The 14,018-nt window shown below is 40.9% G+C and overlaps 1 protein-coding gene across 4 annotated transcripts; it reads left to right on the top strand.

Annotated features, from left to right (window-relative positions):
• The first annotated feature begins 19 nt into the window (after positions 1 to 19).
• DNAJC12 (DnaJ heat shock protein family (Hsp40) member C12) lies at positions 20 to 13,552 on the top strand. 4 transcript variants are annotated; one of them, XM_069019058.1, is made up of 7 exons: positions 20 to 91; positions 3,609 to 3,718; positions 4,230 to 4,347; positions 7,374 to 7,452; positions 9,141 to 9,280; positions 10,479 to 10,680; positions 12,439 to 13,552. In XM_069019058.1, exons 2-7 carry the CDS (start codon positions 3,633 to 3,635, stop codon positions 12,531 to 12,533), a joined length of 720 nt encoding a protein of 239 aa, XP_068875159.1. In that variant the 5' UTR covers positions 20 to 91; positions 3,609 to 3,632; the 3' UTR covers positions 12,534 to 13,552. The 4 variants fall into 4 exon arrangements, with proteins under 4 accessions (XP_068875159.1, XP_068875158.1, XP_068875160.1 ...); XM_069019057.1 differs by lacking the exon at positions 20 to 91 and adding an exon at positions 100 to 388; XM_069019059.1 differs by lacking the exon at positions 20 to 91 and adding an exon at positions 100 to 388 and having other exon boundaries at positions 3,628 to 3,718.
• Positions 13,553 to 14,018: the final 466 nt, after the last annotated feature.

The raw sequence follows: 14,018 nt of genomic DNA on the forward strand, positions 1-14,018 counted from the left end.
GCGGAGCGCTGACGGCGTGTGGCTCCTCTGCGCTCCCCGGCTGGCGGCTCCTGGCGAATGGCGGCTCCGGTGTTCGCTCCTCGCCAGCCGTGTGAGAAACCCTCAGGGCTCGCTCTCCGTCAGGGTATCGGATAGACAGTGCCCCTTCCCGGGAGCGAGCTCCCCGCTGCAGAGCCCTTTGCTAGGCTGTGCGGCACCTGGCCGGGAGAAGCTGCCCGGTAGGGCGGCCCCCTGAGCCGCTTCCCAGCCGCAGAGCGGGGCCGGAGGACTCGGAGCGGCCTCTCTGAGCACCTTGAGCTGAGGGTGAGGGTGTTCACAGGGCACGGCCGCTGCCTGTCTGCTAAGGGAGCTCAGCGGTACCGCGGGCTCTTGGCAGTGATGCTCTAAGGTATTGCCCCTTATTCTCCGGGATAACACATTGGCCCCACCTGGGATTCTACATCGCGGTACTTGAGCTCCCGGGATGCAGGAGCTTTTTTTTTGGGGGGGGGGGGAGCACCCGTCTAAACCACTGCTGCTTTAGGAATGGAGCCTGCGTGGTGTAGGAGAGACCCGCTGGTAAGCGGCGAGAGCTGGGATTTGCTCGAGTAACGGCCCCAACTTCATTGCGTTTCCCGTGCCCTGCAGGGGTGTGCGCGGCTGGTCTGCCTCGCTTCCCAGTGCTCTCTTTTGTTATGTGGAGTGTAGGAGCGGTCCTTAGTGCCCCACCTGGGCGCTGGAGCGGGACCATCACTGCACAACGAACAGCAGGTGCCACACGTGGATTTTCCATGGCGTCGTTTCTTTCCACCTGGGAGTTTGGACTGGGTAGAACTTGGCCTTTCTCCCGGGGCTGCCACCAACACAGAATTTTGGTCTAAACTTCGTGGATATAAATTTAAATACTGGGTTTTTGTTACTGTTCAACATCACAAGCTATTTGCAGAATAGTTTTAGTGGGTTTAATACAATGGAATTCCTAAATTTAGTTATAAGACTCAGGTTAGACAGGTAGAATGTCCCCCTTGCAGGCCTTGATAACCAACAGCTTTAAAAACAACCTTGGAGTTAAAATTTTTTATGCGTATGGGTTCAAAAGGAATTAGTTTTTGGATAATTAACTTTATAGGTAGTCTTTGTAGGGGGAAGGAGATGGGTTTTTTTCTGGTTCTTTCAGGTATTAACGACCCTGAAAAATAGGTACATACTGTTTTTCACACTACCTGCTTCTCGAAACAAGCTGCAGAGTGACCAGATCTGAACCAGAAAGTTTTTATTATTCTATGCAACTTTGTATACAAGCATTGTTTTTCCTTCTGGAAGCTGAGGCACGATTTATAATTCTTAAAAAGCACTTGCAAGATGCTTTTGTCAGCATATAAGGGGGAGGCAGGGCTTTTTGTTTTGGTGGTTGTGTGAAGACTGTGTCCTAAGGACGAAATTATCCAAGTGATGTAGATGTAGGATGTGAGGCTTTCCGTGAAGATATCGGTGAGGGAGTGACTCAGGGATCCTAAAGCCACCTCTGATATTGCAGACGTTTCTCCACGTTGCAGTTTCTCCACTTCAACGATGGTGTTGCAGGAGTTACCCTTATTTTGGGCAGTCAGTTTGGCAGTGCTTGGGTCCTCTTCTGTTTCTGCAGCTCTGAGCTTATGTGAGGACAAGGATGGGGCACAAAATGCAAAACTTGAATGAGGTCTATTGTGCCTTGCACTTCTTGTAGATGTGTTCTCTGCCCTCAGGAAGCAAAACCCCTCAAGTCAGTTGAGAAGAACTGGTCCCAGAAGATTTGATGTATTTTACAGGAATAAATTCAAATAGAGATTTCCAGATCTTATTGTTTGATTTAAAGGGCCATTTATGACTTCTAGAAGTTGTTAGTAAATGTCCTGTTACACTGGAGCAGAATTTCGTTTCGCTCTTGGCTCTAAACAAACAGAATTGTCAATATGTGTTTGGACTGAGAGACACATTTTGTTGGTGACTGGGTACAGAGAACAAATATAAGATTTCCTCACTGCCAGAACAGTTTGTACATCCTGAGCAACACTAGCCACAGCATGTGTAGGCAATAATCTGTGGCATCTCCTGTGCTGCAGTTCCCTTTTAACTGAACTTTATGTCCTGGGGCTAATATTTGTATTTTTTTCCATGTATTTCATATGGGTGCTCTTGCTCTCCTTTTTGATGATGCTTTGGGAGTTGCCCCTCTGAAGTCAGTAGGAGCAGTAAAAGCCTGAGTTATTATTCAGTGTATTTTGTGTCCTCCAGACACAAACCTGCAGCCAGTGCTGTGGGAGCCTTTGTGTCCCAAGCACCGGGATCTCGAGGGGCAGGGGCACTGCTGCACTTTGGGTCAGAGCCCTGGTTTGTGTGGCCCGACCAGATGAGTACAGGCGGGACTGAGGCTCACAGGGAGCACATTCCCGTGGAACACACAGCTGGCAGGTCTCAGGTTTGTCACTGGAGTGCAGCCCTCGGATGTGCAGCTGCCTGGCAGCACAGAAATAGCCACTGAAGGCTGGAGGGGAAAAGGGTTAAAGAGCTTCCCTTTCACCTTATGCAAATATGCAAGACATACAAGGGAAAAGGAAGGGATGTCAGGAATGCTGTTGGGAGGAGGGACAGCTGTTTGTTTTTTGTCCTCCCCCAGAGTACAACCTATTTAAATATTTACATGTTCTCTTGTTAAAAGACTTTTTTTTCTTTCCAATACTTCTCTGGTTATAAAGTTATGAATGGTGGAGACAGATTTGTGATTGCTAATTCTTCCACTTGTAGTGACATTTAAAAAGAATTTCTATTGTTTTATTTACTCAGAAAAATATGGTGGTAGGGTTTTCTATCAGATTTAAATGGTTTCACCAAGACTTGTGCTTTTTCTTCTAATATTATTCCTTCTTTTATTTACTTTATGTATTTTATAATCTTAGTAGGCTATCTGAACATGCAGTAAAAGTGGAAAATTTCAGACAATGTAGCCTTGAAGAGAAAGTGGTGGAAGATTAATATTAAATGTCATTGCAGAACATTAATAATGCAGATAATAAAGCACTTGTGGATGCAAAATTTCTTTATTTGTTATTCATAAATAGCTCTGAATGACCACTGGGTCATTCCTTGATTGACACATGGTGTGTTCCAGCCTTGGTCACATCATTGGAATTTGTTCTCCTACAAGGTCACTGCATCTAGAACTGTATAATTATTCACAGCATCTATTTGTAAGTGTTAAAGAATCATCAAGGTTTAATGACATGAAATTCATGTCTCTTGGGTTACAGAGATCTTGCAAGGGTGGGAAAAGTAAAACCAGAACTCCTAAGGCTCCAGGGGAAAGACTTCAGCACATGGTTATATTACACTTAGGAAGTAATCTTTTGAAATCAACAGGTCATGGGTGACACCAAACATGTCCAGAGTCTCTGCTGGGCTGAGGCCGTGGTACCTTAAAGCTATTTCACCTCAATGTAAAATGAGGAACATGTTTTGCACACAGTACAGACCTTTAATATGCAGTCTGAAAGTACTTTAGCTTGAGGGGGAGTTTTTAATTTGGTAGTAGACAGTGGGTATTTCGTGTCTATGGGTAGTTTTATTTTGTCAGACATGCTAATGATGTACAGTTGCTGTTTTTGTTTTGAGGAGTAATGTGTATGTGCCCAAGGAAGCCTTCAGAGAGTGAAGATTGCCCCCTTTTCGTTGAGCTGACTGGCAGAACTCTGACTCTTGGCAAGTTGGTACTTTGTTCTCCAAACTTTGCACCCTGTAATAGTTGTTTTGGAAGTAATCCTTACTCTTTTCTATAATTACCCATTTAATCATCTGGTCAAAGATGGTGGCAAAAGTTGAAAATAAGAATTGAGAAAAAAATGGCTCCAGGTGCAGGGAAGTCTCTCGGTGTGTGCCTGGTTTGCAGTGGCTGCATAGGTAATGGCGTGAGCGAAATCTCTGCCACATTTCAGTGTCCAGAACTCTGCGGTCTGGACGGGAGCCACACGGGAGTTTAACGCTGAGGTGACTCTGGTAACTACAAATCCCAGGCAGCATTGCCGAGAGCCGGTCTGTGCGGGCGGGTTGGCATCGTGCGGGGACCAATGGCAGCGGGGAACTCCCCAGATCCGTGCGTGTCAGCTGCCAGCGTTCAAAAGCGCCGCACGGAGCTGTGCACCGGACTGGGAACTGCCTGTTGCCCTGGGCTACTTCAAACTCCTGCGTGAGCTCTGACTTGACGCTGTATTCCGCAGCCTCCGTGCCGGCTGGAAAAAGCCCGCTGGACCAGTGCCGATGGATGCGATCCTGAACTGCAACCCGGAGGACCTGGAGGATTACTACAACTTGCTGGGATGCGATGAGCTAGCGACGGTAAGAGCCTCTTCCTCCCCGCCAGCTTATTCACAGTTTGAACGTGCTCGTGTGTCTGCAGGGAATTTGCAGTTGCTTCTCTGCGGGCACGAATATTTGAAATGGCTTGGGAATGTTCTTTATTGCCACTTGTAGGATCTCCCTTGCAAAGCGCAATTTTCTGCCTTGTGTACCAACATTGAGAGCCTGCAGTAAGGCTTAGACTGTAAGTGCCATGTAGAACTGGATTATGGAGAGAGCTGAAGTAACGGTTTATTTATCAGTGTAGATCAACATATGAGATTGTTTTGAATCGGGAGCCAACTGCATGTGTTTGACAGCATCCAAATAATAGTTTGGAATATGTATTATTGGTTTTGAAAATTGAATAGGAGCTATTTATGTATACGTAATACAATGAAAGTTCATAGCTTTAGGGCACTGATAATGCTGCTGAGTTTCTTGAGCTTTATACATATTACAATATTTTTTAAAATGTATTCACTGGTTCAGATGAATACAAAAACAATATCTCTTTATAATTTACCATATTAATGTTTTTAAAAGGCTGTTTTAATGACATTCAAATACTAATTTTACTAATTTGTTTTGGTAGCAGATACACGCTTTATAATGAGATTTAGCTAAGCAATTTTTGAGTGATTTGCAGTCAAAACAAGTGTGCATCATGTTAGAGGTGTCCATGTAACTTTTTTTCTTTGCTAGTCTGGTATGCTAATTTTTTTTTTTTTTTAAACTTAGCTGTTCTATTGAATGGAATTGTGTTTCTGATTTGGAAGAGGAGTTTTGATTACTCTGCTGTAATGAGGGATGTATTCAGTGGAGATAAAAGCTGTCTTTTGCTCAGTAAATTTAGTCAGACACTCTCACTTGTCCTAGTGGTCAAGTACAAAGATCAGGAGTAACATTTTCCGTGTGTCACAGAAGGAAATGTAAAGCTTTTCCTGAAGAAACTCCTAGAAATGATCCCAGCAGAGGGCAGTGCTCAAGTCTCCACGCAGCCTTGTTTTGCAGATGCTATTTCTTGTTTTCTACCTCACACTAATTCCTTAAGGGCTTAGCAATTAATGAACAGTTCAGGTATATCTGATAATGATTTTTCAAATTGCTTAAAAATGAAATTAAAAAGCTGGAATAAATCCTAATGGGTCCTGAAAAACATGCTGTCAGGTATTATTTGTTGGGAGAAGCAGCAGATGTTGCTGCACTGTTTTTTGACATGAGAGAAAGAACTCAGAGATCCCAGGCTGACTGAGCCCCAGGATCACCTCCCCTCACAACCCTGCACAGCTCTTCTGGGATCTCACAGAAATTTGGAGCATTACAGGGATTCTGCAATCTCACTACTTTGTACAGGAGTCAGGTACTTGGCACAGGCTGCTTTAGGCATACACAGCACACTCCCAGCTGCAGCACTTTATCTAAGCTGCTGAATATCCTGGTCTTGGTTGGACCTGGTTAAATTTAAGCAGAAATACTCTCAGTTTCTACAGACTCTTTGCTGTATTCAAAAACACAAACCAGGTTCATTGTTGGCTACTGGCAGAATTTAGCTCACAGACACCTACTTCAGATGTGGCAGGAAGAGGGGAGATTTAATCTACATCCTTCTTTAAGAGCAATGCTATTCGTATACAGTGGGTATTGAATACCTTTCTTGGTAAAACACCTCACTATATATTTTATATAAATTTCATGTATGTTGTATAAACTTCCTATAAACTTTTCTTTCTACTGGTTTTTCTTTTAAGCTGAAGACTTCCATGCTACCCCTCTGCTACATTTTCCCCATTTTACAATTTACATATTTTAACTTTAAAGTTCCCCTTTAAGTAACTATATTTTGGAGATGGTAGCTGGCTATACAGTAACCAGTCTCACCAAGTTCTCTGTACACTCTATGTGTTTTTAAGTGTCTTACTGACTGTAAATACACCATGTTACATTTTCTCTGGAAGAAGCTACTGAGCAGAGTGAAAAGTGTAGAATTCTTAAGATACCACCGTAGACCACATTTTTTCCCAGTATATGCCAACAAAATTTGGTCAGCTAGTTGAGTGTAATTTTATTCTAAAGAAAAAATGTTACAAGACTTAACTTTGAAAGAAATAATTTAAATTGTATGTGGCTCTCATGGTTTGACAATGAGGAATTTGTATAAACAGCCTTTGTAGTATGGGAAAGAATAGTAATTATTTGATACCTTAGGGCAAATTGTGAAAGGTTAAGCTGAACTGGAACGACATAAAGAAGTTTTGGCTTCTGAACTATGATAACCAGCAAGATACTTGGAAAAGCACTAAACATTTGAAAATCTAAGCTGATGCCCAGTCCAGTAGCCTCCTGTATTTTAACTGTTAGTACGTCTTAGTTTTTCCAGTGGTTATAACACTTTATGGTTTTACAATCTGTGTGGGAATTTGTAATTAACTGATAAGCTAATACATGCCAATATTCTAATATTGATTATAAATCTGTTCTACTGTAAGCCAACCTTTTTGCACAGAAAATTATTTTGACAGAAAAAAATGTGAACTGCTGGTTATGTAGTGAGTTATCTTGGGGTATCCAAGATGGAAAACTCATGTGGTGCTGGCTGAATTTCCTATGAAGAGGATATGGAGGAAGCCACCTAATCCCACAAATCGGTCTTCAGCAATACAGAGGGCCTTTGCTTTCTGCTGTGAGACTCTGTTGAAAGTTAGAGTTGATGAAGCAAAGTAAAGAGCAACCGAAGTGATGCATTTTCCCTCTGTGGTCAAATGTCTTTGCACATTTTTCTAGAGCCATATGGGATGACTGAGTCTCACAAAAACAGGACTAAGGATGAATGCATGGAAATGAAATTAAATAAGCAGTGTCACTGGCAGATGGTTGTTGTTACCTACTTTGCTTTTACTAATGCTTGTAAAATTGAATAGGACAAAATCTTTCAGTGTTCTTTGTTGTTCTTCCAATCCTCTTTCAAAAAGAAATTTTGCAAATATTTTCTGTGTTTACTCACTTTGTCTCAATATTTTGTTTAGGTTGAACAAATTCTTGCAGAATATAAGATTAAAGCCCTTGAATGTCATCCTGACAAGCATCCTGGAAACCCCAAAGCAGGTATGTATTCTTTCCTATTTAGAAACTATTTTTTTCTTCTATCAGCACGGCCAAGATACTAAATTCAGCCTTAAAACTTTATTTCCCCTCAATATATTTTAATCATCATGTGCATTAGCACATTCTATTTAAATAGCAAGCTTGTAATATTCTTTCTAAGACTTGCACACTTGTCTGTGATAGAGCAGGAAGACACTTGTTGGATTTTTTTTTGTTGTTGTTTTCTAGGACCTTGAATTTTTTTTCTTTCTTCAATAGGACATCTTTTAATACAGAATTTATTTCTGGAGTGTGTCCCTTCCTAGACCTATGCAGTTTGTGCATGTCCATGCTCAGTGGCATTCAAGTGCCACACTTGCATCAATGAGTCAATTTACTTCCAGGAACAAGCCCGTGAGGAACCATGAAATGTGCTTTACTTTCTTTTAATGTAATTTAATGACTGGAAATGAAGAGAAGCCAGCCCCACGAGGAGCCTCTGTTTGCAGAACAGCAGCTGACGTTTGTGCTGATGAAAGGGTGCAGCTCCTCAGAGATGGGAGGGCTGAGCAGCACCTGAGTTATTTGGAGCCAATGTTACCCATTCATCACCATAGATAGCCCTGGGCAGAGCTCACCACAGCTGAGTAACAAAAAACAGGAGCCAAGTGCCAAGTATCAGAGTGGCTTTGTTTGTCACGAAGAGATGTTTTATGCTCTCTTTACCTGAACATGTCTTATTTACTTTAAATACCTTTTTACAGTACTAGTGAGAGTTTACTGTATGTTTTTTATTTCATCAGCTTAAAGCTTAATAAAGAGTCAATAAAGTAGACCTTTTATTTGTTGAAAGCTAGTAACTCTAGAATAAGGAAACCTAGTACAATTGTTCTCTCAGCCTGTTGTCTCTTGTTTGATTTATAGTTACCAATTTTGATTAGTGTTTCAGTGTAGTGTATTTCAGAAGAAATCTCTCTAATTTGTAAACTGTAATAAATGACTAATAGTAATAATAATAGATCACTGTAACATAGGTGAGTCATAGATGAAGTCTAAATCTTTATAACCCTTCCACAAATAGTAACATGCAGCTGCATCCTTAGTAACCATTCCATGAAAAATTACCCTGTAGGGAAAAATGAGAGCTCTCATTCATGCAGTCTGGGTAACATTTTAGCATATGTAGGAAACACACCTAATAAAATGCACAAGTTAATTAATCTGAACTATATTTAGATTATTCTTCTTGTTTGTCAGTTCCTGCTCATCTTTTTTTCTCCCTGCTCAAGGTTCTTGTTGCTGTGCTCTGCTCTGACTCCTGTGCTGCTGTAGATCTCAGTGTGTTCCTTTGAAGCACTGTTGCTCTAATTTCCCTTTTTAAGGGGTCTGCAGGGGCTGACTTGTGCCTGTCACCTGTGTACTCTGTAAGTTTCTCTCAAATTTAGGAGCTTTTGAAGCTGGTAGAAAAAGGAACATTTTAGTCCTGATTTGCAAGGGTGTCAGTCCACCAGTGGTGCTGTGATCCTAAGGCCAGCCAGAACTGTGCAAGCTGGAAGCAGAACCACATCCCTTGGTTGCTTGCTTCTCCTTCTGCCTTCTCCTCTACTTAGTTTGTTCTGAGCTGGTGCTGGCAGGTCCCTTTTTGCATCTGAATTCATTTCTTTGCCGAACAAGCGTTGTCTCTAGTATCCTTTTGGTTTGTGTCCTAGTGGAGAATTTCCAGAAGCTGCAGCAAGCCAAGGAGACTCTCACTAATGAAGAAAGCCGGGCACGCTATGATTACTGGCGCCGAAGCAAAGTCACCATCCCGTTCCAGCAGTGGGAGGCCCTGAGCAGCTCTGTGAAAACGGTTGGTGGTGGCTGAGTTTGGGCCCTCAGGAGGAGGGGAGGTAGGGCTGGCCCAGACAAAAAATTGCAGAGAGTGAGGGGATGAGTTACAGCACTTCTGCTGCAGTGCCAGATTTGGGAAGAGTGGAGAGCAATTCTTGCACTATGGATGTTAAGGAAATTCAGGAAAAATTGGAGGGCTTCAGAAGCCCATTCACAGAAGGGTGTTAGGCCAGTAGTTTTAGAGTGAATTTATCGAGTTGCCGCTTTTATATGTGCTATAGAAAGCTTAAGTAACTTTAGGGCTGTTATCAAATGCTCCAGCACGCTTTGCTTTTGTAGGAAACTTCTATTTCTTTTCAAAGTTAAGTTAAAGCTGGGGCCTTTTTATAATATATTTTCCTTTTGGTATATTGCTTATCAGATAGGTTTTCACACTATCTGATTAAATAAAGATCTCATTGAAAAACTCCAGAAGATAGTTCCTTGGAACCCTGGGCTTCCCACAGAGCTTTGAAGGGGCCCTGCTAGGCTAGGGGGGTGACCTGTGACAGAGGCAGGGGTTCTTAGGGTGTTTTCCCTCCTGGATTTGCTATTGAGATTTGGTAGCGTGTCCCTAGTAGATCTCAATTCCATAATATAGAATTATTTTTTTCCTGCCTTATTAGAGTGAATGATAGTTACAAGGCTACATGGTCATATTTTAAGGCAGGTGAATAAAAGTTTCCAATGTCAGTTCTGCCTGTCTCAGTTCTGCTTAGGAGAGAAGTCAGAGACTCTTCAGCTGAGCTTAAATGTTTGCTGGAAGTATCCAATTAAGCTTAGTTCAGTTCCAAACAGATGTTATTTGACAGACTTTAATATTAAATCTTTTTAAATTGCCTTGCTTTCAAAGGGTACTTTGAAGTCAAAGACAGATTTGAAAATGAACATTTCTGAAGTCATTCAAGCCCTCTTAAAAAGCCTTCTTCATGACAGAAGGAACTGGACAAAAGGCCCTTAGAATTCTGATGACTTGTACATTTTGTTCTTCAGCCCCACCTGACATAAAGTGTCCTTTCCAATGCTGTTTGTGACATGTAACAGTGCTTTCCCCTATCCTATTGACTTGCACTGTGCTTTGTTTAACCATTTATTACAGCAATATAAGAAAGAAAAAGTAATTTAAAAACCCTTTAAAGCATAGGGCTTAGTTCTTTGTTACTTTTTCGTTCCTTCAGTCAATGCACTGGGCTGTCCAAGGTAAGAAGGACCAAATGCTGGAAGCTCCTGACTATGGCAATACCAACAACATAACTAATGAGATGTGGACCCAACAGACTGAAAACAATGAAGATGGATTGTTGGAAGGGAGCAGGGAGCAAGAAGATGTTGCAATTCCTGATGTGAAACCACAGTCTTCAAAGAATCCAGAGTCCCCAAGTAAGTAAAAACAGCAGTTACAGAAAATTGCAGTATCCAAGGATTGGCCTGAAATGGGGGCTTTCAGTCATGAGAAATTCTTCTCTGGAACAGTGTGTTTAACTTGGAGCTTTTTTAATGTGGTTTTAGGTTGGGATTTTGGTTTGGGTTTTATGCTTTTGGTTATTTATTTAATTTTGAAGTTTCCAGATGCTTCTTTCTCCCTATCCCAAGTTGCCTTGTTTGTTTGCTAGTAAAACCAGAAACTGGAGAAGAAAAAAAAAATGCTTCAACCAGAATGGAAATATTAGTTTTTCTGATATATAAAAATACAAAGTAAAAAGAGAAGGGAGCTATTTTCAATGACTTTTTTAAAAATAAAGTTTAAAACTGTAAAGAAAAATATTTAGGCTTGGGGTTTTTTATCCATTATTCAGTACTTTTGCACAGTTTGCATCTGATGAGTTAACGAAGTCTAAAATTTGAGACTTGAAGGTTTCTTTTGTATTCAAACAGTTTTGGGTTTTTTTTAATAGTGTATGCACCAGAATAAATGTGTATTTCAAAAGTGCCTCCCACCAGTCAGCACTTCCTGGCTCTGGTTTAGGTCATTGTGCCTGATCAAAGCTTTCTTACTACCATGGCCACCTTTTGTTCTGCCTGATCCTTCAGGAGTTTCATAATCTTAGGCCTATGTTAGCAGAGAACTATTGATAAACAAAGTTCTGTCATTTCTCCCCCGTTTGATTAAACAGGAAATTAGGGTGAACTGTGAGGGTAGCAAAACCTAATGTAATCCCAAACATTTGTGGAATGCAGAAAATAGAGAACATTCTACAAAGAAGTGTATGCCAGGCATAACTGAAAATTTGATTTAGAAAAATTATGATCTATAACTTCATACTATTTGCTCTTTTTTTTTTTGGTCATTAAATCATCACTGCATCCTCTGTAGAACAGTAAAATTTTGAAGAAAACATCATTTGTTCCTTATAATGATGAATTTTCTTTGCAGACATCTTTCTCTTTTTTTTTTTTTTTTAAGTTTTAATTTAATTTCCACGTATTTGAATGGGAAAAACAGACTTATCAAGTGCCTACTTCATTTATCCAGTGGCATGTATTTACATTAATAAATGTTAATATTGTGATATATTTGACAGGGTCTTTATGCACTTCAGTCTTTATACTTGATGTTAAGATGTTGATAATGCTTCTTTTTTTTGTCCCGCAAAAATTATTAAATTGGGTTCCACTTTTAAACTGTAGCATTGTCTGTTCCTGTCTGCTGGCCTGGGTTAATTTTGGACTACCACCCTACATGGCTCTTTCAGCCTAAATAAGAGATTTGAACACTAATTCTGCTCATAGGATTCAGTTTCCTGTAAAAGGAAGGTCACATTTTAGTATTAAAAGGCCCCAGGTCACGTACTTACAGATTTATCATATCACCATCTATCTCTTCTTCCTTAGATTAAGCCAATGCAATTTGTTCAGTTTTCCTTTGTGAGTCCTCTTTAGGGACTGCCATGGTTCTTGCTGTTCTCCTTTGGACCCTTCCCAGCCGATCTCTATCCTGAAGGTTGGTGTTTGAGTTCTTGTTCCAACATGCCAAGAATTCAGGGTGCTCCTATTTGTCAGTGCTTAGTCAAGGGCACTGGAAGTGACCACTTTTTTGCCTACTTTTTTTGGGAAGACTATCAAGGATTATTTCAGAAAATTTAATTTTATGCATATTTATAATAATTTAGTTGTCTTTCTCTTTTTTTTTCCCCTCAGGGTTTTCAGAGGGGAATTACTGGCACTTGCGTTTCCGCTGGTCGGGTGATGCTCCATCAGACCTCCTGAGGAAATTCAGAAACTATGAGATCTAAAATGAGAAACACACAAGAGCATGAGATCATCTGTTCAACAGTTCAGTATTTTTTTTTGCTAGCAGTTATAAGTTATTTATATTTTGTATTTTTTGATTGTAGTGTGTTGTTCCAGCCAATGTCTAAATACTGATTTATCACACATGCTGTGAGCATTACAGATGGAAGTTTTTCTGTTTAATAAGCAAAGCCCTTTTCAGTATTAACATAAAGGGATTTTGTGAAGTTATTTAACATCTTATGTATTGTTTCCTGTATTCTCAAATATTTTGTAGTGATTAATATTTCTCTCAATAGTGTGATGTTATAAAAAATATACTCTCAGTAGAACCCTGGACTCCAGGGTATCCTGTTCAGCAAGGATCTTTCAAAAGCTGTATGACAATGAACTGTAAACAGAACTGTGCTTATCTCTCAACTCTGTGTTCTGCTTCACTTCTCCATTGCATTGTACTCACTGCAGTGATTTATAATGTACTCATTACAAACTTAACTTGTAGGAGAATTGTGATCTTATGCTATAGATGAAATAAGAAGGTTATTTGTGAAGGATCTGTGACAGATCAAGCACTCCTTAAAATCACTTGTTTACTACCTTAACAAGAACACTTTTTGCACCAGCTGTTTATTTTGTAAGGCAGTTCCAGAACTTTACTTCTCCAGATAGCAATTTTTGTTTTAAGGTGTATTGGTGGAAAACTGATCCCCTGTGTATGTGTGCCAGCATTTTCCTGTGGCTTCATAGCAATTTCCCTCCTTGCTCAGGTGTGCTAGACATGGTTTTATCAGGGTTTTGTACAGGGAGGAATGAAAAATCAGACTAGTCAGCACTAATGTGTACAAAATCTCACATGAAAAGTTTTTGATACTTTGGGCAACTTTTCAAATTCCACATTGTTGTTTATTTGTGTTTGTTTTCTTCTTTGCAAACTTGGCTAATATGTCAGGTATTTACAGTGTGGTTTTGTGCAGGCAGATAATTCCATCAGCGGCAAATAAAACTGCATGCATACAGAAAAGGGGTTGTTCATCTTTTTAATTAAATCCTCCACCCACCACAGCAATTCCTTTGGAATTTCTTGTTATTTGTCACCTCAGGGGGTAAAAGCTTGAGGAGTCCAGTTATGAATCCCGGGCAGTGCAATGGAAAGTGTAACCTGGAAAGTCCAGTGTTGTCCCCACATGGAAACAATCTGATGTCTCTCTCCCTGGAGTGATGTGTGTGGCTTGGCCATGCTGTGCTGCCTGAGTTACTTGATGTTCTGCTCCTTTTTGGGGCCTATTTGCCACAGACTGTGACCCAGGTGCTGCAAATGGAACCTGGTAATGCCTCTATCTTACTGACCTCAGGGGCATCTGTATGCTGGAGCCAGCCTGCCCCCCAGGGGCTGCTGCCAGTGTTAATGCTGCTTGTGTTCGTCCCAGTTTGTAAAAGCTCAGAGTGCTGGTGGTGCGCTGATGCAGCTACGGTGACCCTAGAGTGGA

The sequence above is a fragment of the Aphelocoma coerulescens genome, chromosome 6, assembly GCF_041296385.1.
Source record: "Aphelocoma coerulescens isolate FSJ_1873_10779 chromosome 6, UR_Acoe_1.0, whole genome shotgun sequence".
NCBI classification, from domain to species: domain Eukaryota; kingdom Metazoa; phylum Chordata; class Aves; order Passeriformes; family Corvidae; genus Aphelocoma; species Aphelocoma coerulescens.

Coding starts and splice junctions, on each gene's coding strand:
- DNAJC12 (XM_069019058.1), top strand. CDS start 3,633: ATGTGTATGTGCCCAAGGAAGCCTTCAGAGAGTGAAGATTGCCCCCTT. Junction 4,348..7,373: donor GATGCGATGAGCTAGCGACG/GTAAGAGCCTCT, acceptor TATTTTGTTTAG/GTTGAACAAATTCTTGCAGA. Junction 10,681..12,438: donor AAAGAATCCAGAGTCCCCAA/GTAAGTAAAAAC, acceptor TTTTCCCCTCAG/GGTTTTCAGAGGGGAATTAC.